The sequence below is a fragment of the Ranitomeya imitator genome, chromosome 6 (genome assembly GCF_032444005.1).
Source record: "Ranitomeya imitator isolate aRanImi1 chromosome 6, aRanImi1.pri, whole genome shotgun sequence".
In the NCBI taxonomy this organism is placed as follows: domain Eukaryota; kingdom Metazoa; phylum Chordata; class Amphibia; order Anura; family Dendrobatidae; genus Ranitomeya; species Ranitomeya imitator.
In genome coordinates this window covers 94,599,024-94,625,941 of record NC_091287.1, presented here as the reverse complement: position 1 = coordinate 94,625,941, position 26,918 = coordinate 94,599,024, and the positions used below count along the sequence as shown (strand labels likewise).

The 26,918-nt window shown below is 45.6% G+C and overlaps 1 protein-coding gene across 1 annotated transcript in view; it reads left to right on the top strand.

The window, feature by feature from the left end:
• LOC138642036 (probable serine carboxypeptidase CPVL) overlaps positions 1–26,918 on the top strand; it is an 81,270-nt gene that overhangs the window by 37,906 nt on the left and 16,446 nt on the right. Inside the window, exons 10-11 of the mRNA XM_069729929.1 lie at positions 2,306–2,404; positions 16,998–17,171. Coding sequence (XP_069586030.1) covers positions 2,306–2,404; positions 16,998–17,171 — 273 coding nt within the window. The remainder of the gene's footprint in view (positions 1–2,305; positions 2,405–16,997; positions 17,172–26,918) is intronic.

Below are 26,918 nucleotides of genomic sequence, written 5' to 3'. Positions count from 1 at the left end.
AAAAAGCAGCATGTTCATTAATTTTGCAGATTTTTCACATTTTTCCCACTATTTAATGCATTGGGATAAAATGCAAAAAAAACATGCAGATTTCTGGTAGATTTGTCTGGTTTTTGTCAGGAAACTTCTGCAAGAAATCCTGAACGTGTGCACATTCCCTTACAAAGAAGAGTTTGTGCTACATCTGGGCACTGGTTTCACAATATTGTTTCTGGTCTTCCATAACACTGTAAGACCAACTATATTCTGGTTTGACTGGACAAGTGTCATGTTTGACTTGGGATAAGGTTGTGAGGATTTCCTGGATTCCTGTTGGTACAAACACAATGCAATCCTCATTGCACCTATACATGTAAGGTTGTCCAAGGATGCAAATTTCAGCAGGATCGGCCAGTCATGGTGTGTCTTACGAGTGGTGGTGGGGGGAAAGGCATTTTCCACAGGAGATCCTTGTTCAGCAGGAAGATGCCATAACCACCAGTGTCTGGCAGCGACTCCCATAGAGAACAGAGGGAGGAAGCTGACAGGAGAGGTGTCGGTCTATCCTACAGTGATCTTTTATTTGGTCTGCTTGTCATCACACAGGCTCTGATTTTTAATTGGTGTAGCAAAAAACTCAGCACTCAAACTTGGCTTTATAAGTGGTTTAATTGTATCCACGCTTAGTAGCAAAAAAAAATTCGGTCCTATTAGCCGGACCTTCATCAGTCAGAGGTAAGTTGTGAATAAAAACAGATGGACCCACAGGATTGTGGGTTCTCAGTAAAGTCGTAGCAGAAGGTGGATGCAGTCCGTGTCTCAGGAGTGTAGCTGAATCCGGCAGATAACCTTAGAAGATCTAGAGCCTGCAAGTCTGGTCTGAAGGGGACGCGGCATCCACCGCAAGTCCATGCGAACTGCTAGAAACGTGGGAGTCTATTACAGCCAGCTTCTGCTGTGTATGGAATGATCTGAACGCTAGAGCCGAGTGCTTTATGCATCCACTGCAATGTCTGCTTCACGTAGAGGGAGGTAAAGGCACGTCCCACGTGTGGTGTCTAGCTCATGTTTATTCTTGCTACTTGGTGTTCCAGAAATATATGTATTAAATTTATTTATTGACTTTACCAAAGGTACATTGCTTAGAGCATGCCAGAAACCCCTGGAGAGTCCCATTACCCACAACCCCTTGCAAAAGGGCACAAACTACAAAGGCCGTATCTCTAGCTCCTTTAAAAAATAAAATTACTATGGAGAAGCAGGATTAAAATGGCAAATCCTGCCAATTTTAAAACTGACAGGTTCTCTTTAAACCCTTATGTGCCAAGTAGTTACCCCATTGTGGGTACAATCAAAGGAAAGGCTGAGATACTTGCCAGTCACTGGACTCGAGTATATACAGTAAAACCACCGAATCAATAGAGTATAAGCTGAGATTTTCAGCCCATTTTTGGGGGGCTGAAAGTCCCCCTCTTGGCTTATACTTGAGTCATACCCAGGGGTCGGCAGGTGCGGGGGCTGTCTAATTATACTCACCTGCTCCTGGTGTGGTCCCAGCAGGTCCCTGGCTTCCCTGGCGCCGGCAGCTTCTTCCTGTACTGAGCGGTCACATGGTACCACTCATTACAGTAATGAATATGTGGCTCCACCTCCTATAGGGGTGGAGCCACATATTCATTACTGTAATGAGCAGTAACGGTGACCGCTCAGTACAGGAAGCAGCTGCAGGGACCGCTCCTCCTACTGTGACGCTCAAGTCAGAGGGCGCGGTGACGTGGTTAATGCGCGCCCTCTGCTGAACGTCAGTGCTGAAGATGAAGCGGCGCTGGAACGAAGTCAGGTGATTATTGAAAGTGTCAGGGACCTGAGCGACGGAGAGGTGAGTTTTTTTTTTTTTTTTTTTTTTTTATCGCAGCAAATAAGTCAAGTGACTGTATGGAGCATCTTATGGGGCCATAACGTTTGTGCAGCGCCATATGGTGCAAATATCTTTGTGGAGCATCTTATGGGACCATTGTTAACCTTTATGCAGGATTATATGGGGCATATTTTAATATGGAACATCTTATGGGGCCATCATGGACTGTGTGGAGCATTATATGGGGCTCCTGATTCAATATGGATATTCAAAAACACTTAACTTACTGATGTGTTAATTTTACTTTTATTGGTATTTTTACTTTTAACCTTTACCGGTAGCTGCTGCATTTCCCACCCTAGGCTTATACTCAAGTCATTAAGTTCCCAGTTTTTTTTTTTTTTTGTGGCAAAATTAGGAGGGTTGGCTTATACTTGAGTATATATGGTATTTATTTTTTTCTTGTAGGTATTTGATGCATTACTGCTTGGCGACCGGTCTTCATATCCTTCCTTCTATCAAAATGTTACAGGCTGCACAAATTACTTAAACTTTCTGCAATGTCGGGTAAGTGTCACTGATCTTGAGGCCTGTAATGAACTTAAGGGACGGTCCACACAGAATTACTGTTCAAAGTCCTGTTGCTCTGTCATGGCGGGGCCAGTCATTTATTTACTTTCCCACCTGCTTGTTTTCCCCCTCTGTCCTTCTCTGGCTCTATGAAGTCAGAGGGGTGTGGAGATGGGGAAAACAAGCAGGTGGGAAGGTGTATATAAATGACTGGCCCTGCCATGACTCACAGAGCAGCGGGACTTTTGTTTCAGCAGGCATTCTGTGCTCACCATCCCATCAACACTGGCACATGTATCCAGGAAGGGTAGTTCTACAGCGTGAGTAGAAGACATTTGGTCTAAGGTGTCCAGACATGAGCAATAACACTTTCTCTAGTCACCTTCCACAACAGGCACTTCAGAGGTTGTCTTCCCCGCCCTAATAGGGGACAGGAACACAAAGGGGTTAAATACCCCTCTCCTTCCTGCCCCGCCAGTGTTTTCCTGTCCCCTATAGGGCATGAGATTCTGAAGGGGCTGCCATGGTTGGCGACCGGAGCTCCACTTACCAGATAAGCCGGGCAGCTGGAGGTCGGCGTTCCCTCCTCAAAACGCTGCTCCCGTCTCCTCTCTTCGGAGGGACTCGGACCTTCCTGCCCCTCCTGCGCTCCCTTTGTGGGGTAATGCGGAGCGGTGATGTGCGTACCGGGGGCCTCCTGCAGCCCCCCGGTTCCCTCCTCCCTGGCTGTAGCGCTGGAGGTGGTGCATGTCCCGGAGTCTGTGGCCGGCCGATGGCTGGGTCACTTATGGGTTAATGCACGTCACTTCCGGTTCACTCAGGTGCATTCCAGAATGGAGTGCACACCGGCCAGCGTGCTCAATGGTGCCCGAGCAGCAAACATGCCATGCAGGCAGCGTTTTTGGTGGTGTACCAGCGGACCCTCCCCAATCGGGCAACATGGGGTGGGGGGGGGGGGGTGGAGGAGCACCATGATGCTGGGCCATCGATCCTACATAAGAGATCCGGGTAGCCGGGTAAGCTGTCCGACTGTTAAACTACGTGACGGACATGGACAGTGACAGACCCCCTTGCTCTGCATCTGCAGATGCCAGCGTTCCCCCTCCTACCAAAGTAGGTAGCAGGTGTCAGGCCCAGCTATCCCGTATATATGTATGTATATGTGGCTTAGCAAACCCTCTTTCTCATAGGGAGAAAAGGTTTCTGATCCTAAGAGGTCAAGCCGCAAATGTAAAGGGTGTATGGCCAAACTCCCATCAACATACAGGAAAAAGCTCTGCCATTCCTGTATGGATGAGGTCCTACGTGCTGAACAACCCTCGCTGCTGGATAGCATCAGATCACTCATTAAAGATGAGGTCCATTCTTCTATGGCCACCTTCTCACAAATGTCGGTGCCTCAGCCACCCCCTCCAAAAAAGAGGATAAAAGCCCCGGTAGAATCCGACCCAGACTCGGGAGAGATCCAGTCCTCTGGTTCGGAGGATAATTGGGAAAATGAAGGCTCCACTTCTACCCCCACCTTTAAACCAGAAAACAAAAAATACTATTTTAATTCTGAGGACATGAGTGACCTAATCAGTTTAGTAAGAGGCACCATGGGGAAGAGGATGAAGTTACACTCACAGTACAAGATGAGATGTTTGAGGGTCTGAAACCCAAAGATCAAAATGGGTTTCCAGTACATAAGAATTTACGAGATCTAATTCTCCCTGAAAAAGGTCTGACGGTGCCATCAGAGCTAAAGAACCGGTGTCCATTGGACGGGGATAACTCCTTGTGGGAGACCCCGAAAGTGGATGTACAGGTGTCCAGGGTAACTAACAAAACAACCCTTCCCTTTTGAGGACTCTTCTCAACTCGAGGATCCGATGGATCGTAAAATAGAGTTTATTAAAAGCCCTGGGACACCTCCACAAATTGACTGAAGTCCAATATAGCCTCCACTTGCATGGCCAGATCTTTGTCTGGTTACGCAAGATTGAGGATCACTTGACATAGGGCACCCCAAGAGGAAATTTGAGACTCTCTACCCTTGCTACAAAAAGCAACGGGGCTCCTAGCCGATGCTTCTGCTGAATCATTCCGAGTAGCCGCGAAAGCTGCTGTCCTCTCTAACTCCTCCAGGAGAGCACTTGGAAACAAAATTGCCTCCCCAGGATTTTATCCAAATTCCAAATTATGTAGCATATCCTTTCAGGATCATAATGTATTTAGACCCGTTCTGGATGATATTTTGGATAAGGCGGCAGATAAAAAGAAATCTCTCCCTGAGCAGAAGATTCCTATATGCTTTTTTTCGCCCCTCCCGTGACCAATCTTTGCAGAGAGGAAAAGGCAAAACGGGAAGGTGGAGCTATCCCAAGGGAGGCGGGGGCAAAAAAATCCTGGCCCCTCAGACCCAGCAAACCCTAGATAAGCAATGACTGTGCTCCGGTCGGGGGTCGACTCTCACTTTTTCAGTAGACAAATCAGTGGGTCCTTCGTACTGTTCAAGGCCAGTCTCACACATCCAGATAATTCCGGTACCGGAAATATGTGTCCGTGTGCCGGTGCGTTTCTGTGGCACATCAGTGTGGCACACGTGTGCCCACTGGGTACCACACGCACCGTGCCAGAGACAGCGCTAAAGTTTAGCGCTGTCCTCAGCATCGTGCTGAAGCCCCATTCTTATCTTCCCTGCAGCAGCGTTTGCTGTAGCGAAGATATGAATATTAGTGTGTAAAATGCAGATCCAGGTCATCACCCCCTCCCACCCCTGCTGTGATTAAAATACTCACCTAGCTTCCGGATCCCTCACAGCGTCCTGTTCTGGCCGCACCATGTACTGTATGAGCGGTCATGTGGGGCCGCTCATTTACAGTAATGAATATGCGGCTCCACCCCTTTGGGAGGTGGAGCCGCATATTCATGATTGTAATCGGCAGCGCCACGTGACTGCTCATACAGTAGATCCGGCCAGAACAGGACGCTGTGAGGGATCCGGAAGCTAGGTGAGTATTTTAATCACAGCGGGGGTTGGGGCACACAGGGGGTGGGAGGGGGTGATGACCTGCATCTGCATTTAACACACTAATATTCATATCTTTGCTACAGCAAACGCTGCTGCAGGGAAGATATGAATGGCGGCTTCAGCACTAGTGGGGGGGGGGGGCGACAGCGCTTAATGTAGCGCTGTCTCCTGCATGGCACACGGACTGCACACGGACAACGTCCGTGTGCGGTACATGTTTTACACGGACCCATTGACTTTAATGGGTCCGTGTAATCCGTGCGCTCCCACGAACACTGACATGTCTGTGTTTGGCACACGGAGACACTGTCCGCAAAAAATCAATGACATCTGAAAAGATGCATTGATTTTAATGTGTCTACATGTCAGTGGCTCCGGTATGTGAGGAATCTGACACCTCACGTACCGGAGCCACTGACGTGTGAAACCGGCCCGAGAGGGACTAAAAATAGGATTTGTGAGACCACCCCACAATGCTTAACCCCTTAGCGACCGCCGATACGCCTTTTAACGGCGGCCGCTAAGGGTACTTAAACCACAGCGCCGTTAATTAACAGCGCTGTGGAAAAGGTAAATAGCGCCCCCCCCAGAGTCGGATTTTCTCTGGGGTCTCGGCTGCCGGGGGTAGCCGAGACCCCAGAGAACATGATTCGGGGGCTTTTGTACCGACCCCACATTTGTGATCGCCGGTAATTAACTGTTTACCCGCGATCGCAAAAAAAAATGCGATTTCTTTAATTTCTCTGTCCTCCGATGTGATCGCACATCAGAGGACAGAGAAAAGGGGTCCCCGATCGCCCCCCCGATACTCACCTGTCTCCCCCGGTGCTCCTCGTGGCTCCCGATGGGCGCCGCCATCTTTAAAATGGCGGGCGCATGCGCAGTGCGCCCACCGGCCGGCCCCGGGAGAATCTTTGGGGTCTCGGCTACTGGGGGTAGCCAAGACCCCAAAGAGCATGATCGGGGTCGGTTTTACCGACCCCTGTTTTGCGATCGCCGGTAATTAACTGTTTACCGGCGATCACAAAAAAGAAAAAGCAAAGTGTAATTCTGTCCTCTGATGTGATCGCACATCAGAGGACAGAGAAATAGGGGGATTTGGGGACCCTATCATACTCACCGGTGTCCCTGGGTCCTCCTGCTGCTCCTCCTGGCCGCCGGTGAAAAGAAAATGGCGGGCACATGCGCAGTGCGCCCGCCATCTGTCTCCATCGGCTGGCAGAAGAGCAGTTGGGGCTAAATTTAGAGTTAGGGTTGGGGCTAAATTTAGGGTTAGGGTTGGTGCTAAATTTAGGGTTAGGCTTCTTTCACACTTACGTCGCAATGCGTCGGCCCGACATACCGACGCACGTTGTGAAAATTGTGCACAACATGGGCAGCGGATGTAGTTTTTCAACGCATCCGCTACCAAATCTATGTCCTGGGGAGGAGGGGGCGGAGTTACGGCCACGCATGCGTGGTCAGAAATGGCAGATGCGACGTACAAAAAAAATTACATTGAACTTTGTGCTGACGGTCCGCCAAAACACTGATCCAGTGCACGACGGACGCGATGTGTGGCCATCGGTCACGATCCGTCGGCAATACAAGTCTATGGGCAAAAAACGCATCCTGCGGGTACACTTGCAGGATCCGTTTCTTGTCCAAAACGACGGATTGCGACAGATGCCAAACGACGCAAGTGTGTAAGCCTTAGGGTTGGGGCTAAAGTTAGGGCTAGGGTTGGGGCTAAAGTTAGGGTTAGAGTTGGGGTTAAGGTTAGGGGTGTATTGGGATTAGGGTTAGGTTTGAGGTTAGGGTTGAGATTAGGATTAGGGGTGTGTTGGATTTAGGGTTTTGATTAGGGTTATGGTTAGGGTTGACATTAGGGTTGTTTTGGGGTAAGGGTTGTGATTATGGTTAGGGTTAGTGATTAGGATTATGGATCGGGTTGGGATTAGGGTTAGGGGTGTGTTGGGGTTAGGGTTGGAGCTAGAATTGGGGGGTTTCCACTGTTTAGGTACATCAGGGGCTCTGCAAACACAACATAACGCCCACAGGCCATTCTATCTAAGTCTACATTCCAAAACTGCGCTCCTTCCCTTCCGAGTTCTGCAGTGCGCCCAAACAGTGGTTTACCCCCACATATGTGGCATCAGCATACTCAGGATAAATTGGACAACAACTTTAGTGGTCCAATTTCTCCTGTTACCCTTGTGAAAATAAAAACTTGGGGGCCACAATATCTTTTTTGGGGAGAAAAAAATATTTTTTATTTTCACGACTCTGCATTCTAAACTTCTGTGAAGCACTTGGGCATTCAAAGTTCTCACCACACATCTAGATAAGTTCCATGGGGGGTCTAGTTTCCAAAATGTGGTCACTTGTGGGGGGTTTCTACTGTTTAGGCACATCAGGGGCTCTCCAAACGCAACATGGCGTCCAATCTCAATTCCAGCCAATTTTACATTGAAAAAGTAAAACGGCACTCCTTCTCTTCCAAGCTCTGTGGTGCGCCCAAACAGTGGTTTACCCCCACATATTGGATATCGATGTACTCAGGAGAAATCGCACAACTTTTGTGGTCTAATTTCTCCTGTTACCCTTGTGAAAATAAAAATTTGGGGGCAAACAATCATTTTTGTGTAAACAAAAGCTATTTATTTTTTTATTTTTATTTAAATGGCTCTGTTATAAACTTCCGTGAAGCACTTGGGCATTCAAAGAGATCACCACACATCTAGATAAGTTCCTTAAGGGGTCTAGTTTCCAAAATGGTGTCACTTGTGGGGGGTTTCCACTGTTTAGGCACATCAGGGGCTCTCTAAACGTGACATGGCGTCCGATCTCAATTCCAGCCAATTCTGCATTGAAAAAGTCAAACGGCGCTCCTTCACTTCCAAGCTCTGCAGTGCGCCCAAACAGTGGTTTACCCCCACATATGGGGTATTGGCGTATTCAGGAGAAATTGCATAACAAAATTTATGGTTACATTTCTGTTTTTACACTTGTGAAAATAAAAAAAATGGTTCTGAATTAAGATGTTTGCAAAAAAAGTTAAATGTTCATTTTTTCCTTCCACATTTTTTCAGTTTCTGTGAAGCACGTAAAGGGTTAATAAACTTCTTGAATGTGGTTTTGAGAACCTTGAGGGGTGCAATGGTGTCACACTTCATTATTTTCTATCATATAGACCCCTCAAAATGACTTCAAATGTGATGTGGTCCCTAAAAAAAAAAAATGGTGTTGTAAAAATGAGAAATTGCTGGTCAACTTTTAAACCTTATAACTCCCTAACACAAAAAAATTTTGTTTCCAAAATTGTGCTGATGTAAAGACATGTGGGAAATGTTGTTTATTAACTATTTTTCGTGACATATCTCTCTGATTTAAGGGCATAAAAATACAAAGTTTGAAAATAGCAAAATTTTAAAAATTTTCGACATATTTCCGTTTTTTTCATAAATAATCGCAAGTCATATCAAAGAAATGTTACCACTAACATGAAGTACAATGTCACGAAAAAAACAATTTCAGAATCAGCGGGATCCGTTAAAGCGTTCCAGAGTTATAACCTCATAAAGTGACAGTGGTCAGAATTGTAAAAATTGGCTCGGTCATTAAAGGGACACTGTCACCTGAATTTGGAGGGAACAATCTTCAGCCATGGAGGCGGGGTTTTGGGGTTTTTGATTCACCCTTTCCTTACCCGCTAGCTGCATACTGGCCGCAATATTGGATTGAAGTTCATTCTCTGTCCTCCGTAGTACATGCCTGCGCAAGGTAATCTTGCCTTGCGCAGGAGTGTACTATGGAGGACAGAGAATGAACTTCAATCCAATATTGCAGCCAGCGGGTAAGGAAAGGGTGAATCAAAAACCCCGCCTCCATGGCTGAAGATTGTTCCCTCCAAATTCAGGTGACAGTGTCCCTTTAAGTACCAAATTGGCTCTGTCACTAAGGGGTTAAGGATAACCTCCCTTCAAAACCCAGACCTCAAACTCCTTGTTACAAGATCTACAAAAACTACTGCAATCAAATGTGAACTCGCAGGTACTGAAATTGGAAGAAGGACGTGGTCATTATTCACGCCTTTTTCTGATAACCAAGCCACCAGGGAAGAACAGAATTATCATAAATTTGAAACCCTTAAACGAATCAGTCCGGAACAGGAGATTCAAAATGGACAGTCAAATCAGTAAGCCCCGTCATCGGTCAAAATTGGATGATGGCGACTGGATCTGAGGGATGCGTATTACCATTTGCCAATCCACCCAGAGCACAGAAAATTCCTCAGATTTGCAGTCTCCAAGGGTCACCAGATCGAACATTTCCAGTTCAATGTTCTCCCCTTCGGCATCTCATTGGCCCCACGGGTTTTCACGAAAATTATGGCGGAAGCAATAATCATCCGTCAACAAGGAATATGCATCGTCCTGTATTTAGACGACTTCCTTATTATGGCTCCATCTGCCCCCTGTCTGGAAACAGACTTATCAAAGACCCTAGAGATATTACAAACCCTGGGTTGGATCCCAAATCTGGAAAAATCAGAGATCCATCCCTCCAAGAAGGAAATTTCTGAGGGTGCTATTGGACTCGAAGTAAGAACATCGTTTCTGCCCAAAGATCATGAAATCAACCTTGTCCGCAAAGTAGCCAAATTCAGAGGCCAGCGTGCACCGACCCTCAGAGAATCGATGTCTGTACTAGGGTCCCTGACCGCATGTATGCAATCAGTTTCCTGGGCCCTGAGCTCTCCAGACGTACGTGCTTCTACATTCCAGGAGACATCCGACTCCATTGAGTCAAAAGATTCTTCTCCCTGGCCATGTGATATCGGCTCTAAAATGGTGGCTAGATTACCAAAATCTCCAGAGGAGTCAGCTGGGATCACCTTCCCCTAAAAACACTCCGCTCAGATGCCAGCAAAAGAGGCTGGGGTGCGGTGGTAGAGGGTTTCCACTTTCAGGGACAATGGGACTCTAATATCAGCAGCAGCTCCTCAAATCTAGGGCTTCCTCTACAGCTTTCAGTTTTAAAGGCGTCATCTACACTGATCAAAAATCATCACGTTTGTATTTACTCGGACAATATGACCACAGTAGCCTATCTACAACACCGGGGGAACAAAGTATGCCTCTCTAAAGGAAGTAGCTGCAAGAACATTTTTCTGGGCAGAGAAAAACCTTGTCAGTCACAGCGGTACATCTGAGGGGCTTGGACAAGTCTCAGGTGGATTTCCTCAGCAGGAAAGACGTTCATCCAGGAGAGTGGTCCCTAGACCAAACAGTGTTTCGGGCCCTAACCTCAAAATGGGGTACTCCCAGAGGTGGATCTATTCGCCAACAGGCAAAATGCAAAGGTAGAAACATTTTTCTCCCTTCATCACAAAGACAAGGAATAGATGCCTTCTCACAGCAGTGGAAGTTCAACCTTGCATATGCCTTTCCTCCCATTCCCATGCTGGCAAAAACTCTGCAAAAGATCAGAACGGACAGTGACCACAATCTTGATTGCCCCATTGTGGCCCGGGAGGAGTTGGTACGGTGCCCTATTAGATATGGCCCTGGAAGGTCCCTACTTTCTACCTCAAGCTCGATCTCCTACACCACGGTCCCCTACTACATCTGGACCTAAACAGGTTGAACTTGGCAGCATGGCTACTGAAGCCACCATCTTAAAAGCTAAAGGACTCTCGGATGACGTAAATCAGACCCTCCAAAAAAGCAGAAAGGCGGTAACCAATGCCATCTATACTAAGGTCTGGAAAAAAAAATTACGTCCTGGTGCTCCCCAGAAGTTCCAGACCCCTTCAATCCTGATTTAGTGAAAATCTTACAATTTTTACAGAAGGGCTTGGAAATAGGACTTACTTGCCCTTAGTAGCTTTTTTGATTCGAATTTAGCCAATCACCACTGGATCAAGCGAATTATGACAGCAGCATCCAGAACTCATCCTACGCTCCGTAGTAGGGTGCCTTCCTGGGACCTCAATAGAGTACTTAACGCACTATCCCAGGATCCATTTGAACCCCTGGATGCTATAACAATAAAGAACTTAACTTTGAAACCAGTCTTTCTAGTCGCAATCACTACGGCTAGACGTATTGGTGAGTTACAGGCCCTGTAAATGCAATAGCCTGATCGAACATTCACTACGGATAGCATTATACTAAAACTAGACCGATCCCTTTTACCTAAGGTGGTCTTGAATTTCCACAGAGATCAGGACACTCTACTACCTTCATTTTGTCCGAACCCCTCCAACCCTAAAGAACAGACCTTCCACACCTTGGATGTTCACAGGGTGGTCCTATCTTACAACAGACTGAAGCCTGGCGAGCTGATCAAAATGTATTCATCCAGTTCTCTGGATGAAAGAAGGGAAAGAAGGCGGCAAAAAACACTCGCAAACAGGATCAAACAGTCTATTTGTTTGGCATATTCATCACAGGGACTGGATCCACCTGCCTCTCTGAAAGCACTCTACCTGAGTGATGGCAACATCATGGGCAGAGAGGGGGAATGCCTCAGAGCAGATATGCAGAGCCGCCACCTGGTCATCCATCCATACGTTCACCAGACATTACCGGCTAAATTTCAATAGGCATTTAACCTTTGGCAGACTTGTTCTGCAGGCCGTGGTCCCTCCCTAGAGAAATTAGCTGTTGGTACTACTCCGAAGTGGCTGTCGTGGAAGGTGACTAGAGAAAATAGAATTGGTTCTTACCGGTAATTCGGTTTCTAGGAACCTTCCACAACAGCACTAATTTCCCTCCCTATCTGATATTCTTATTGGATGATTCCTGCACTTTTGTGGTAATTATACATGCTACTGTGTCCAGGAAAACACTGGCGGTGCAGGAAGGGGAGGGGTATTTAACCTCTTTGTGTTCCTGTCCCCTATTAGGGCGGGGAAGACAACCTCCACAGTAGCTGTCGTGGAAGGTTCCTAGAAACCGAATTACCGGTAAGAACTAATTCTATTTTCATACATCTGGAAGTCCAATGTAGGAGTCCCGTTTCAGTAGCTTGGATAACTGCACCCTATAAAGGGGTTACTCGTTCCATACTGCACACCTCTCCTGTATGCCACATGACTGATGCAGGTGCTTGTGACCAGACACATCAATCATTCTCCTCTGCTTAAAATAATGTCCTAGTCATGGTGGGGTGTTCTAAACCTGGTACCTCCACCGATCAGTTGTCAGCACAAGCAGCGGTCCGAAACAAGTAGTTGCAGAGCTGAACTGCTTAGTTACCACTGCGGATCCTCCTCCTTTCTGCTGGCCCTGGCTGAACATTTGATGGAGCTGTACTGTTCAGGTGAGCAACTACTTGCATCTGGCCAGTGCTGGGAACTGCTGACTTTCTGGGGGTGCTAGGCCCCCACAATCTTTTACTCATTTTAACCCCTATCTGACATATGATGTTCTATCCCGTCGAGGTGGTATGGGCCCGTATGACCACCGACGGAATACTACGTCCTCACCGATCAGCTGTGCTCACGGGGGGGAGTGCGGTCAATCGGGGCCGGGTGTCGGCTGACTATCGCAGCTGACATCCGGCACTATGTGCCAGGAGCATTCACAGACCGCTCCTGGCACATTAACCCCCAGAACACTGCGATCAAACATGATCGCAGCGTTCTGGCGGCATAGGGAAGCATTGCGCAGGGAGGGGGCTCCCTGCATGCTTCCCTGAGACCCTCAGAGCAACACTATGTGATCGCCTTGCTCCGAGGGTCTCCTACCTCCTCCCTGCAGGCCGGATCCAAAATGGCCACGGGGGGCCTTCCGGGTCCTGCAGGGAGGTGGCTTCCAAGCACCTGCTCAGTGCACAGCAAAGCGTCAGATCAGCGATCTGTTTACTGTGACGTTCCCCTCCCCAGGGCAAAGTAAACATACTTGGTATCGCCGCATCTAACGGCCCAACCTATGAAACTGTCCCACTAGTTAACCCCTTCAGTGAACACCGTAAAGGCAAAAACATGACGCTTTATCATACCGCCAAACAAAAAGTGGAATAACATGCGATCAAAAAGATGGATGTAAATAACCATGGTACCGCTGAAAACATCATATTGTCCTGCAAAAAAAAGGCGCCTGCAAAAAAAAGGCGCCATACAGCGTCATCAACGAAAAAATAAGTTAGTCCTCAGAATAAAGCGATGCAAGAATTTTTTTATGTTATGGTATAAAAGCACCATAACATAAAAAAATGATATAAATGAGGTTTCGCTGTAATCGTACTGACCCAAAGAATAAAACTGCTTTATAAATTTTACCAGACTTGGAATGGTATAAACGCCCCCAAAAATTCATGAATAGCTGGCTTTTGTTCATTCTACCTCACAAAAATAGGAATAAAAAGTGATCAAAAAATGTCACGTGCCCGAAAATGGTACCAATAAAAACGTCAACTTCATCCCGCAAAAAACTAGACCTCATGACTGTACCAAAATATGGAAAAATTATAGCTCTCAAAATGTTGAGACGCAAAAACTCTATTTTGCAATAAAAAGCATCTTTTATTGTGACAGTTGCCAATCATAAAAATCCACTAAAGAAACCAGCTATAAAAGTAAATAAAAAAATAAAAAATTCATCACCCCCTTAGGCTAGTTTCACACTAGCGTTTACCTGATCTGCGTCGGGCTGCGGACTTCCTCCGTGAAGCCCCGCCCTCGGCCGCACCTCCGCTGCTAGCTCCGCCTTCTTCTGCATGCAGCCTGCGTACCTATCTTTAACTGTAGGTACGCAGGTCGTGCGGCTGTATGCGGATCCTTCCGCATGCATTGTTTTGACGATGCGGAGAAAAAAAGCTACAGGCTGCGTCCTACCCTGGTCGCCGCATCGTCAAAACGACGCATGCGGAAGGATCCGCATACAGCCACACGACCTGCGTACCTACAGTTAAAGATGGGTACGCAGGCCGCATGCAGAAGTAGGCAGAGCTAGCGGCGGAGGTGCAGCCGAGGGCAGGGCTTCACTGAGGAAGTCTGCAGTCCGACGCAGATCAGGTGAACGCTAATGTGAAATCGGCCTAAGTTAAAGAAAAATACAACTTTAAAAAATGTATTTATTTCCATGTTGGGGTTTGGATTACATTTACAGTTGGGATTAGGGTTAGGGGTGTTTGGATTAGGGTTTCAGTTATAATTGGGGGGTTTCCACTGTTTAGGCACATCAGGGGCTCTCCAAACGCGACATGGCGTCTGATCTCAACTCCAGCCAATTCTGCATTGAAAAAGTAAACAGTGCTTCTTCCCTTCCGTGCTCTCCTGTGTGCCCGAACAGGGGTTTACCCCAACATATGGGGTATCGACGTACTCAGAACAAATTGGACAACAACTTTTGGGGTCCAATTTCTCCTGTTACCCTTGGTAAAATAAAACAAATTGTCGCAAAAATTTTTACTTCAGCTCCCAAGTTAAATGTGTTTTTTTTTTTTTTTTTTTAAACATTCCAAAAATTAATGTGAAAACACATGAAGGGTTAATAAACTTCTTGAATGTGGTTTTGAGTACCCTGAGATGTGCAGTTTTTAGAATGGTGTCACACTTAGAAAGAAATACCCATCATATAGACCCCTCAAAGTGACTTCAAATGTGATGTGGTCCCTAAAAAAAAAAAAAAAAAAAAATGGTGTTGTAAAAATGAGAAATTGCTAGTCAACTTTTAACCCTCATCTCCCTCACAAACCAATTCTGGTTCCAAAATTGAGCTGATGTAAAGTAGACATGTGGGAAATGTTACTTATGTATTGTGACATATCTCTGATTTAAGGGCATAAAAATTCATAGCTGGAAAACTGCTAAATTTTCGCCAAATTTCCGTTTTTTTTCACAAGTAAAAGCAGGTAACATCAAAAATGTTACCACTAGGGTTGAGCGACTTTTACTTTTTTAGGGTCGAGTCAGGTTTTGCGAAACCCGACTATCTCTAAAGTCGAGTCGAGTGAAATCGGCCGATTATGGCAAAGTCAGGGATCGACAAACACGAAACCCAATGCAAAGTCAAGGGGAATTTTTTTTTTTTTCCCTCTCCCTCTCCTTCCCTGAACACATTTCAAATCGCTACAGCGCACAAGCGACAAGATGACGATAGGCGTCCACGCCCCTAAGACCTATGTCAACACTATGCCCACGCTCCTTTTCATTGGCTGAAAAAATGGCGCCAAGCGTGTCATATGAAACGCGACTTTGGCGCGAAAGTCGCGTACCGCATGGCCGACCCCACACAGGGATCGGGTCGGGTTTCATGAAACCCGACTTTGCCAAAAGTCGGCGACTTTTGAAAATGAACGATCCGTTTCGCTCAACCCTAGTTACCACTATCATGAAGTACAATATGTCACGAGAAAAGTGTCTGGATCTATTGAAGCGTTCCAGAGTTATAACCTCAAAGGGACAGTGGTCAGAATTGTAAAAATTGGCCCAGTCATTAATGTGCAAACCACCATTGGAGGTAAAGGGGTTAAAGGGACACTTGGCACAGAATGACTGTTCGAACCAAGCACAGCACTCTGTGCTTCAGTTGGGCCAATGCTTTAACTACACCTTCCCACCTGTGTGGTTTCCGTCTACACCTTCCCACCTGCTTGTTTAATCGGCCCTGCTGTGGAGCTTGGTTTGAACACTGAATCTGTGTAGACTGTACCATCTTTTTAAGGCTGCGTAATCAAGATCTCCTTAGTGGAACAACCTTTATCCCCTTCCTGACACTTGGCCTACTAGTGCGTCATATGTCTGGTCCCTGTTCTTATGCAAGCTGAGGAGCTGTGCATCCATTATCAGTGGCTGCAGCTCTGCCTGTTATTAAGACTTACTTGCTGCGGTCAGTCTCTATCAGCAGCCATTACCGTGCGGGGCCTGGTGGTGCGCAGTTACATGCACCCATCGAGCCACTTATCCCCCCCACACAACCGGATTGTGGGCTGCCAATGCATTGCTATAGCAGCTGGCTCCGCTGAAGACAACTGTCCCTGCCATGACTGAGCTTCTTTGAAGACCAAACTGCCATAATTCAATATACACATTGCAATACGATAGTATATGGAGTACAAGTAACTGTATGACCTTGTGATCATGTTAGACTAAAGCTGAAATTGTGGTTTAGTTTTTAAGCTTTCCCACCCATATCCAAAAATATGCATATTTGGTATTGCTCTAGCCATAAAGGTCAAAGATATCAAAAATATTTGATATGTAACAATAAAGCTTTAAAACTGAGTTTTTTTGGTAGCACTCAGTTAATGTTAATCCATTAAAGCACAGTACGATTTAAAAATATTCATACGAAATTCCACATTTTTTCCACCACTTAAATGCCAAACTTGGTGTTTATGTTTGTGTTTTTTCTTTTGAATGTGAGGTAGTAAAAAAATTCCTAAAATACCTATGCTAGAAGTCTGCAGTGAATTCTAGACCATGAAGATGAGGTGATCGTGTGGGGGTGCCATCTAATGACAACATTTTTCAGTCTTTCTTTTCACATCAATGGATTAAGCTGCAAGCTGGAACGATGAAATGAAGTGGTTTTTTGTTTTTTTTAAATATCCTGTCTCTAACCCTCTTTTCAAATTGTATGTTAGGAGCCGACAGATCAGAGGTATTTTGTGCCATTTTTGGCATGCTCAGAAGTGAGGCGGTCAATCCATGTTGGTAACCTGACCTTTAATGATGGATCTGAAGTTGCAAAACATTTGCTTTCTGATGTGATGAAGACCATAACGCCATGGTTGGTGGTGCTAATGGATAATTATAGGGTAAGTGTCCTGCTTCAAATCTCATTACTCTCTCTCTAGCCATCAGGAGAAGGCCTCTGTTGCTTCAAGGTCAGTAGGTTTAACTGGCCTTTAAATTAAGATGAAAGCAGAACCCTCCACTTCTCCCCATGAGCCAGAGCAGGAAAAGGGTTCTGCAATATGGGAAGTTCACAATTATTTATTGCATTATAGCACACCACACCAAAATGAGGTGATCAACGCTCCAGGGATGCCTGTTCTGACAAGTGTGGACATTGGTGCATCTCATTAAATGGCCTTTGAACTACATGTCATAGTTCTCCTTCCACAGCTGGAGACTGTTAGGTTTGTGGTACGTGATTTGTTCACTTGTTCCAGTAATTGACTCCAAAATAACTTTATTCGTGTGGATAGCCCATGAATATTTGGGAGTCTAAATCTTGGCACCATTGCCAAAAAGCTACTAGAAAGGCTGCAGTGCTGCACGGAGCCATGTTAGTTCTTCACTGTATAAATCAGATTTAGTGGTTCATACTCGCACGCTTTTTTTTTTTACTGTGTACATGTCCCTACTGCAACACTTGGCACGAGCCCTATGAAATGTGCAGCATAAAAGCTGATGTAAACTGAAGAGACTACAGCGCTCATCAGAACTCTGCAGCCTCTTCAGACAATTTATTGGATGGTGGTGCCAAGAGCCAAATCCCCTTCTAGTCTACAAATGACCATACAAGAAGCCGGTTTGCTGCAAATGGCTGTCCTGACTCTCCCACAGACCGAAGCCCTTGGTTGAGTGTTCACAGGTTTTAATGGGGGAGGTAGTGGAGGAAAGGCTTTGGCAGCAGTTCATGATCTTTCTCTTGCCTGATCCTTTGCTGAAAGGCCCCTAATTCCATCAAATGGAAAGCTGGTCCAATCGGTGGGCTTAGACATTCATTAATCTGTATATAGGCTTCTATGCCTTCAGTTATTAAACCCTGGGTAACCAATGTAATTGTGGGTTGTAACATTTTCTTTTTTTTTTTTTTACCGGTTAATGAACATGTCATTTTCTGCTACAATAATCTTGTAGATAACAGGATTAGCCTGGTGACAATGTTTTTTGTTTTTTAAATTATCAAATTTCCATAGTTGCCTAGCCTTTTGAATTTACTAAAAAAGCATTCAGTGCATCTTTGCTGTTAATACTCACATCACTTGTAGAAATCAAGACACCCTCGACTACAATGCCTCAAGAGCACTGATTGGTTTTCCTATGGCTGTCATCAGAAAACATTCTCCTTCAAATAATCCTGATTTTAAAATGGCCCAGCTCCCAACGATCCATCAAAACCATCCTGGAATTGGGTCTCTGTTCCAGGTGATGTTAAATGTCCCAGCCTGTCGTCAGGATAGTGCTGTATAACATGAGCACTGAATCTGCTCTGGGCAGCACTGCATAGATTAGTGGACTTGTGTGCAGCATTTTACAGCACTGCCAGGAGCTTCAGCATCTCCATGAGACTACAAAAGCAGTTGACCTAGAGACAGAGCGCTCAATGAGCCCTGTGTGCTGAATATTGGCCTCTGTAAAGCTTTACCCAGGCTTCTGTTAGACCCAAATTCTCACACAATTGTTTGGTCCCTGCCTAGCAGAGCAGAACTGGTGGATCCTAGCTCACCCAGGTCATCTATGCCAGTGACTTCACTGGATGTTTTCTAAAGCTCCTAGATGCCTCAGATGGTGGAAAACTTGGGTGGTAAAGAAATGTCCCCCAGAAATCTATGAACTCTGCTTTTTAAAGGTAGCAATGCCCCACAATATTAAACACATGTGGATACATGAAATGTGTTCGGTGGAGACTGCCTGAGTGTGGAATGATGGGAACAAGAACTTGTTTGAAATATGGTGGACGCCTGGACAAAGTTGATAGGGACTCATTAGTCAGTGGAGATGGTCCTGCTCTGTTGTGCATTTTATGGCTGATCCATCCCCTGCAGATTTCCATTGTTCTGCTCTTATAATGGACAGAAGTGTAGCAGTAGTGTCAACAGGGCCTTCAAACGGTTGTCCATTAACCATTTCCAAATATCTTTGGCCAGGCGAGATTGAAAAATTTAAATGGGTGTGCTTAGTCAGTCTAAAACTTTGCTGCTACGTGTGCCACATACTGACCTTCTTTAAGTTGGGAGGTATGAAATAGTTTGACTATTGCAATTACATGATCATTTTCACTTGGGTAGCTTTCTAATGTGCATGCATGCTCCAAATCTTAATGTACAAATTAGGTCTCTGGTCTCATTGTTCACTGGTGACTAAACTACAAAGTTGTCCTTTTTTAACCTCCGTGGTGATGGTCCTCTACATGTGGCCAGATTTTCACTACCCTATCAGCACCATTAAATGACTGCCAAATGTGTTTGTATAAAAAGGCCATTAGACAACCTCAGATTCAGACTGAATTTGAAGAGAACTTGAAAGCAGTTTTGGCCGCTATAAGATACGGTCATCACTTTTCAAGGCTGATATACATTATAGAATGCTGTACATGAGCCCCCACCCTGACCTGGAAGAATTGAAAAATAAGTCTTATACTCACCTGCAGGGTGGTCTGGCCTGATGGGTGTCGCTGGTCTTGGTCCGTCGCCTCCCTTTTTATGATCGCCACCCTCCTGCTTGCTTCTTGTGGATGACATGACCCTGCATCATCTACACAGGCTCCCTGGAATTGCGCTCCTGCACAGGCGCACTTCTCTGCCCTGTTGAGGGCAGAGCAAAGTACTGCAGTTCGCAGGTGCTGGGAAAAGGTCAGAGCCCCGCTACGTGCGCACTGCAGTACTTTGCTCTGCCCTCAACAGGACAGAAGTGCGCCTGTGCAGGAGCGCAATGCAGGGTAGCATCCACAAAGCAAGCAGGAGCGTGGCCTCAGGGAGGTGCTGAACCAAGACCAGTGACACCCATTGGTCCGGACTGCCCCACAGGTGAGTAATTTATCCATCTTCTTACAGGTCAGGCTGGGGGCAGATATACAGCATTCTAGAATGCCATATATCGGCCCTGAAAGGTGATGACTATTCCTTATATCAGCCAAAACTGCTGACAGGTTCACTTTACTTTTCTCTCCGAACAAACCGTAATTGTTCTATATGCATAATTTTTCTTTCTTTTTAGCTGCCCATGTTTTATTTACACGTGCTGTCAAAATCTGAGTGCAGCGACCCATAGAAACTATTCTCCCACAAAGTGACGCCACACACGGATATTTCACAATATAACTTTTATTTCTCTTTATAAAATAACTTGCTAATATCAACTTCAATTTTTTCTCTTTTGGCTTAATAATTAAGGTCGCAGCTTAAAACCGGCAAAAATTTGCCAAACAATCAGGTGTAGGGAGATTGACTGCCTTCCGGACTCCCCGTGCAGGTATCATCACCACCATCATATCCACCCATTCCGCCGCTGCGACTGAAAAGAAAAAACAAAAACACAAGGGAGGGAGGGAGACAGGTCCGGGTTCGAGTGAGGGGATCCGGAAAGAGCAGGGAGAACACGCCCACTCCTTTTTGAATGGGGCCCCGCCCCATGAAAAAGCCCGGCCCCCAGGAGCACAGCGACGTCACCCCGTGGGAGACCAGGTAAGAGCCATGTTGAGGCCCTGCAGTCAGGGGACAGCGGGAATACCGCGGTGTCCCACAATCTTCTCAGCAACCCAAAAGATCATTCCACACTACGAAGGAGCAGCCTATTTGTACAGCATGGCTATTAGAGAAACAAGTGTTCATAAGCAATTCAAGTTGCACATCAAGTCCCACATAAAAGTACAAGCAATGAGTTACTTCTGTATCTACAGGGAATCTGACACACAATTTATGCTGCCCAAACCGCAGGCAGGATGAATCTGAGCTTTGTTGCAGTTATATCCAGATATGATGTTCATAGTTTGAAGAACTGGCTGGGGACTGTAGTGATTGAGACTGGCCTGATTGCCAAGGGTGGCACCAGACTAAACGACTAGCTGGGTCTTCCCCTACGGTTCTCAGTGTCTTCAAACTATTTACTCTGAAACACTCCAGCATTTGTCAAATCTTGGGCAGCATGCATCAAGTGAGAGCCTTCTAAAGTAGGAGTACACAACACAACCTACATCCTGGGGAGATGTGTGGTCAACAATGCCAGTTTGTGCTGCCCCAACCATCTGGACACAAATGCTTTTCTGTATGTAGCTGTTCTGATGTAGTTTCTACACTAGAAGTGGTCAACAGATCAAGACTTGGTATGGCCATGTAGTAATATTGCATTGTCCTATAAATGGGGCCCCATATTTCCATGTTTGGCATATTACTATGGACATATAAACTAGGGGATAAGTAGTTGGACCAAGGTGAGTCATTGGACGTGGTATATCTCGATTTTTCCAAAGCGTTTGATACCGTGCCGCACAAGAGCTTGGTACACAAAATGAGAATGCTTGGTCTGGGGGAAAATGTGTGTAAATGGGTTAGTAACTGGCTTAGTGATAGAAAGCAGAGGGTGGTTATAAATGGTATAGTCTCTAACTGGGTCGCTGTGACCAGTGGGGTACCGCAGGGGTCAGTATTGGGACCTGTTCTCTTCAACATATTCATTAATGATCTGGTAGAAGGTTTACACAGTAAAATATCGATATTTGCAGATGATACAAAACTATGTAAAGCAGTTAATACAAGAGAAGATAGTATTCTGCTACAGATGGATCTGGATAAGTTGGAAACTTGGGCTGAAAGGTGGCAGATGAGGTTTAACAATGATAAATGTAAGGTTATACACATGGGAAGAGGGAATCAATATCACCATTACACACTGAACGGGAAACCACTGGGTAAATCTGACAGGGAGAAGCACTTGGGGATCCTAGTTAATGATAAACTTACCTGGAGCAGCCAGTGCCAGGCAGCAGCTGCCAAGGCAAACAGGATCATGGGGTGCATTAAAAGAGGTCTGGATACACATGATGAGAGCATTATACTGCCTCTGTACAAATCCCTAGTTAGACCGCACATGGAGTACTGTGTCCAGTTTTGGGCACCGGTGCTCAGGAAGGATATAATGGAACTAGAGAGAGTACAAAGGAGGGCAACAAAATTAATAAAGGGGATGGGAGAACTACAATACCCAGATAGATTAGCGAAATTAGGATTATTTAGTCTAGAAAAAAGACGACTGAGGGGCGATCTAATAACCATGTATAAGTATATAAGGGGACAATACAAATATCTCGCTGAGGATCTGTTTATACCAAGGAAGGTGACGGGCACAAGGGGGCATTCTTTGCGTCTGGAGGAGAGAAGGTTTTTCCACCAACATAGAAGAGGATTCTTTACTGTTAGGGCAGTGAGAATCTGGAATTGCTTGCCTGAGGAGGTGGTGATGGCGAACTCAGTCGAGGGGTTCAAGAGAGGCCTGGATGTCTTCCTGGAGCAGAACAATATTGTATCATACAATTATTAGGTTCTGTAGAAGGACGTAGACCTGGGTATTTATTATGATGGAATATAGGCTGAACTGGATGGACAAATGTCTTTTTTCGGCCTTACTAACTATGTTACTATGTTACTATGTTAGTTGCTACTTACCTGACTGTGCCCAATCCCGATTTCTGCTGGCAGTGATCAGACCACACAGGCCAGTGACTCTGTAATTTCCACTGATGACATGTCTACAGAGCAGCTGCTAATGCTTTGCTCTGACGGAGCATGACTGCTGGCATTGTTTGACAGCCAGCTCCCCGTTGCCTGACTGCTAGGAGCAGTCTGTCAATGAGCATTTTGGCAGTCGCACCCCTGTCAACAGCAGCCTGGAAAATAGCTGCTCTGATCAGCTGAATCGCTGGCCGGAGCAGTCAGTAACCGGTCTGTCCTAGCGCCCAGTAGATGAGTTAACTACCTGCCTGTTAGTATTTGGGCGCATTGTTCAAGGGTTTATCCAGGACTTTAACTATCTCAAATGCAGCTCGTATGTGTAACCTATGGCCACATTTGGCCATTTATGTGCTATGGACCCTCTGGTCTTTGTGTTGCACTAAATGCTGACTATGTAATATTTTACATTGGAAAATTCTTGTATGGACAGAATTGTCAGATGGCTAAATGGTAAATAATTGATACCTAAACATACAGTAAAATTGCCCCAAACACCTTCTCCTGATACACATCCCCCATGTTAATGACATTAGTTCAGGACATGCAGGCTACATTGTGATGGTTCATGTGCCTCAGGACAGGAGCAGCCTGTTTAGAGATTACCTAGGCAGGAAATGATGGGTATAAAGCTGTAGAAACTGTCATTTTCTCATCTGCAGCTCCTTAAATCCCATCTCATTGCCTCCTTGTTTGCTGCTTAGTGGTTTGAAGTTTTTGGCAGCGTATGGAACATTATTGTCCTGAAATCTCAACCTTTACTACTATTCATTTATTCATTTTTTTTATTCCTGTGTGCAGTTTTTTGCTTTGCTCCAGTTTACTTTTTTAATCAAGCATTTTATTTCCTCACTTTTACTTCTTGCCTGATCACCCGATGGTTTGCTGATTATGGACTCCTCTAAATGTGCTTTTTAATGTGAACTGAGCTAAATGCTGAAATGTACACATGATGCCTTACATAACTTGTGGCACCATCCGGTCGTGTTCTGTTTGATCACCATAATGAGTTCGCTCTTGGGCTACGTTCACATTTGCGTCTTTGGGCGCAGCGTCGTTGACGGATACCGACGCATGCGTCATGCACCCCTATCTTTAACATGGGGGGCGCATGGACATGCACCGGTATGCTTTGTCATGCGTTGTATGACGCATGCGTTTTTTTGGCACACCAGACAAAGCGCAGACGACTCTACATTTGACAGTTTTGATGCGTCACATTTCCGAAGAAAAACACATGCAACGCACCTGCGTCGTAAATGCGCCAAAAAGTGTCTGAAACACATAGGGCGCAGGTGCCTGCATTGAGCCGCGTTTTTTGACGCATGCGCCTTTTGACTAAATGTATTTTTGGGGGGCGTTTTTGATCTTCAATTGTATAGGACAACGCATGCGTCAAAAAACGCTGCGTTGTGCATTGCGACGACGCTGCGCCAAACAACGCAAATGTGAACTTGGCCTTAGTTAAACATATCCATGTAGCAATTGATTTGCTGCCACTTGTCAGATGAGGTGTCAGTTTACCTTTGTGTGAACTGTTGCCCCATGGGCAATCTTAAGGTACCTTCACACATAACGATTTCGTTAACGATATCGTTGCAACGTCACGCTTTTTGTGACGTAGCAACAATCCCACTAACTATCAGGCCCCTGCTGGGAGATCGTTGATCGTGGGGAATGATCAGGACCTTATTTTTGGTCGCTGATCACCCGCTGTCATCGCTGGATCAGCGTGTGACACCGATCCAGCGACGTTTTCACTTGTAACCAGGGTAAACATCGGGTTTCTAAGCACAGGGCCGCGCTTGGTAACCCAATATTTACCCTGGTTACCATAGTAAAAAAAAAAAAAAAAAAAAAAACCCAAAACACTACATACTTACATTCCGATGTCCGTCACGTCCCCCGCCGTCAGCTTCCCTGCACTGACTGTAAGCGCCAGCCGTAAAGCAGAGCAGTGGTGACATCACCGCTGTGCTCTGCTTTACGGCCGGTGCTGAGACAGTCAGTGCGGGAAGCTGAGGGCGGGGGACGTGACGGACATCGGAATGTAGTGTTTTGGTTTTTTTTTGTTTTTTTTACAATGGTAACCAGGGTAAATATCGGGTTACTAAGCGCGGCCCTGCACTTAGTAACCCGATGTTTACCCTGGTTACCCAGGTGCTGCAGGGGGACTTACGCATCGTTGAAGACAGTTTCAACGATGCGGAAGTCATTCCCCTGATCGTTGGTCGCTGGAGAGCGGTCTGTGACAGCTCCCCAGCGACCACACGACTTACCAACGATCACGGCCAGGTCGTATCGCTGGTCGTGATCGTTGGTAAGTCATTTAGTGTAACTGTACCTTTAAAAGAAAATGGGCCTCAGTTTGCCACACTTCATTCACAAAAGTATAATTAAGGGACCATTTGTTGCCTTGTTAGAAAGGACAAACAGGTTTGAAGTTTATTATAGGATGAGCCACAGCAATTGCTCTTGATTGCTACTTACAAAGCCTGACTCCAGTTATCTCTACATACAGTAAATTCATTTTGGCAATCTCCTTCTCACCCTCCCAAAAATAGATACTTTTTTTTTTTTTAAAGCAATTTTCTTTATAACAAAATGTGGTTCTTAGACTGAATTTGCTGAGAATAAGAGCTGATCTGCAGTTCCTGGCACAGGACAATGCCCTGTAGAGCCGTGCTATTCAGCTCTGTTCACATCTGGCTGGAGAGCATAGCCAATTGTTGGGGGCGCCCATGGTGCTGCCCCACCCAACAATCTATTGGTGACCCATCTGGGGAAGCCCTTTAAATGAGCAGGAAGTCACTACAGCTTCGTACTATGGCAGGAGCTGCTTCTGATGCCTTTCATTCAATATTGAGTTCCTACCAATTTTAGCTGGGTGCATTAGTTACATATTTTCTAAACTGAAATCGGCAATGTCAGGAATGGTCAAAGGCCCATCAACACGTTTTTTCATACATGTTCTAGTTGCGTTTTTCATGGCTAGAACATGTGCCCACTATATTTCATGGGCACGTTCAGATGTCGGGTAGATCCAGCCCCCCAACATACCAGAATCACCCCAGAAACAGATGTAGGTGCATGGAAATTGAATCCTGCACACTGTTCCACTTTAGTTATCCCCACCAATGATCATGTGTCAAGTGTATGTACAGGTCCTTCTCAAAAAATTAGCATATAGTGTTAAATTTCATTATTTACCATAATGTAATGATTACAATTAAACTTTCATATATTATAGATTCATTATCCACCAACTGAAATTTGTCAGGTCTTTTATTGTTTTAATACTGATGATTTTGGCATACAACTCCTGATAACCCCAAAAACCTGTCTCAATAAATTAGCATATTTCACCCATCCAATCAAATAAGTGTTTTTTAATAACAAACAAAAAAACCATCAAATAATGTTCAGTTATGCACTCAATACTTGGTCGGGAATCCTTTGGCAGAAATGACTGCTTCAATGCGGCGTGGCATGGAGGCAATCAGCCTGTGACACTGCTGAGATGTTATGGAGGCCCAGGATGCATCAATAGCGGCCTTAAGCTCATCCAGAGTGTTGGGTCTTGCGTCTCTCAACTTTCTCTTCACAATATCCCACAGATTCTCTACGGGGTTCAGGTCAGGAGAGTTGGCAGGCCAATTGAGCACAGTAATACCATGGTCAGTAAACCATTTACCAGTGGTTTTGGCACTGTGAGCAGGTGCCAGGTCGTGCTGAAAAATGAAATCTTCATCTCCATAAAGCATTTCAGCCGATGGAAGCATGAAGTGCTCCAAAATCTCCTGATAGCTAGCTGCATTGACCCTGCCCTTGATGAAACACAGTGGACCAACACCAGCAGCTGACATGGCACCCCACACCATCACTGACTGTGGGTACTTGACACTGGACTTCAGGCATTTTGGCATTTCCTTCTCCCCAGTCTTCCTCCAGACTCTGGCACCTTGATTTCCGAATGACATGCAAAATTTGCTTTCATCAGAAAAAAGTACTTGGGACCACTTAGCAACAGTCCAGTGCTGCTTCTCTGTAGCCCAGGTCAGGCGCCTCTGCCGCTGTTTATGGTTCAAAAGTGGCTTTACCTGGGGAATG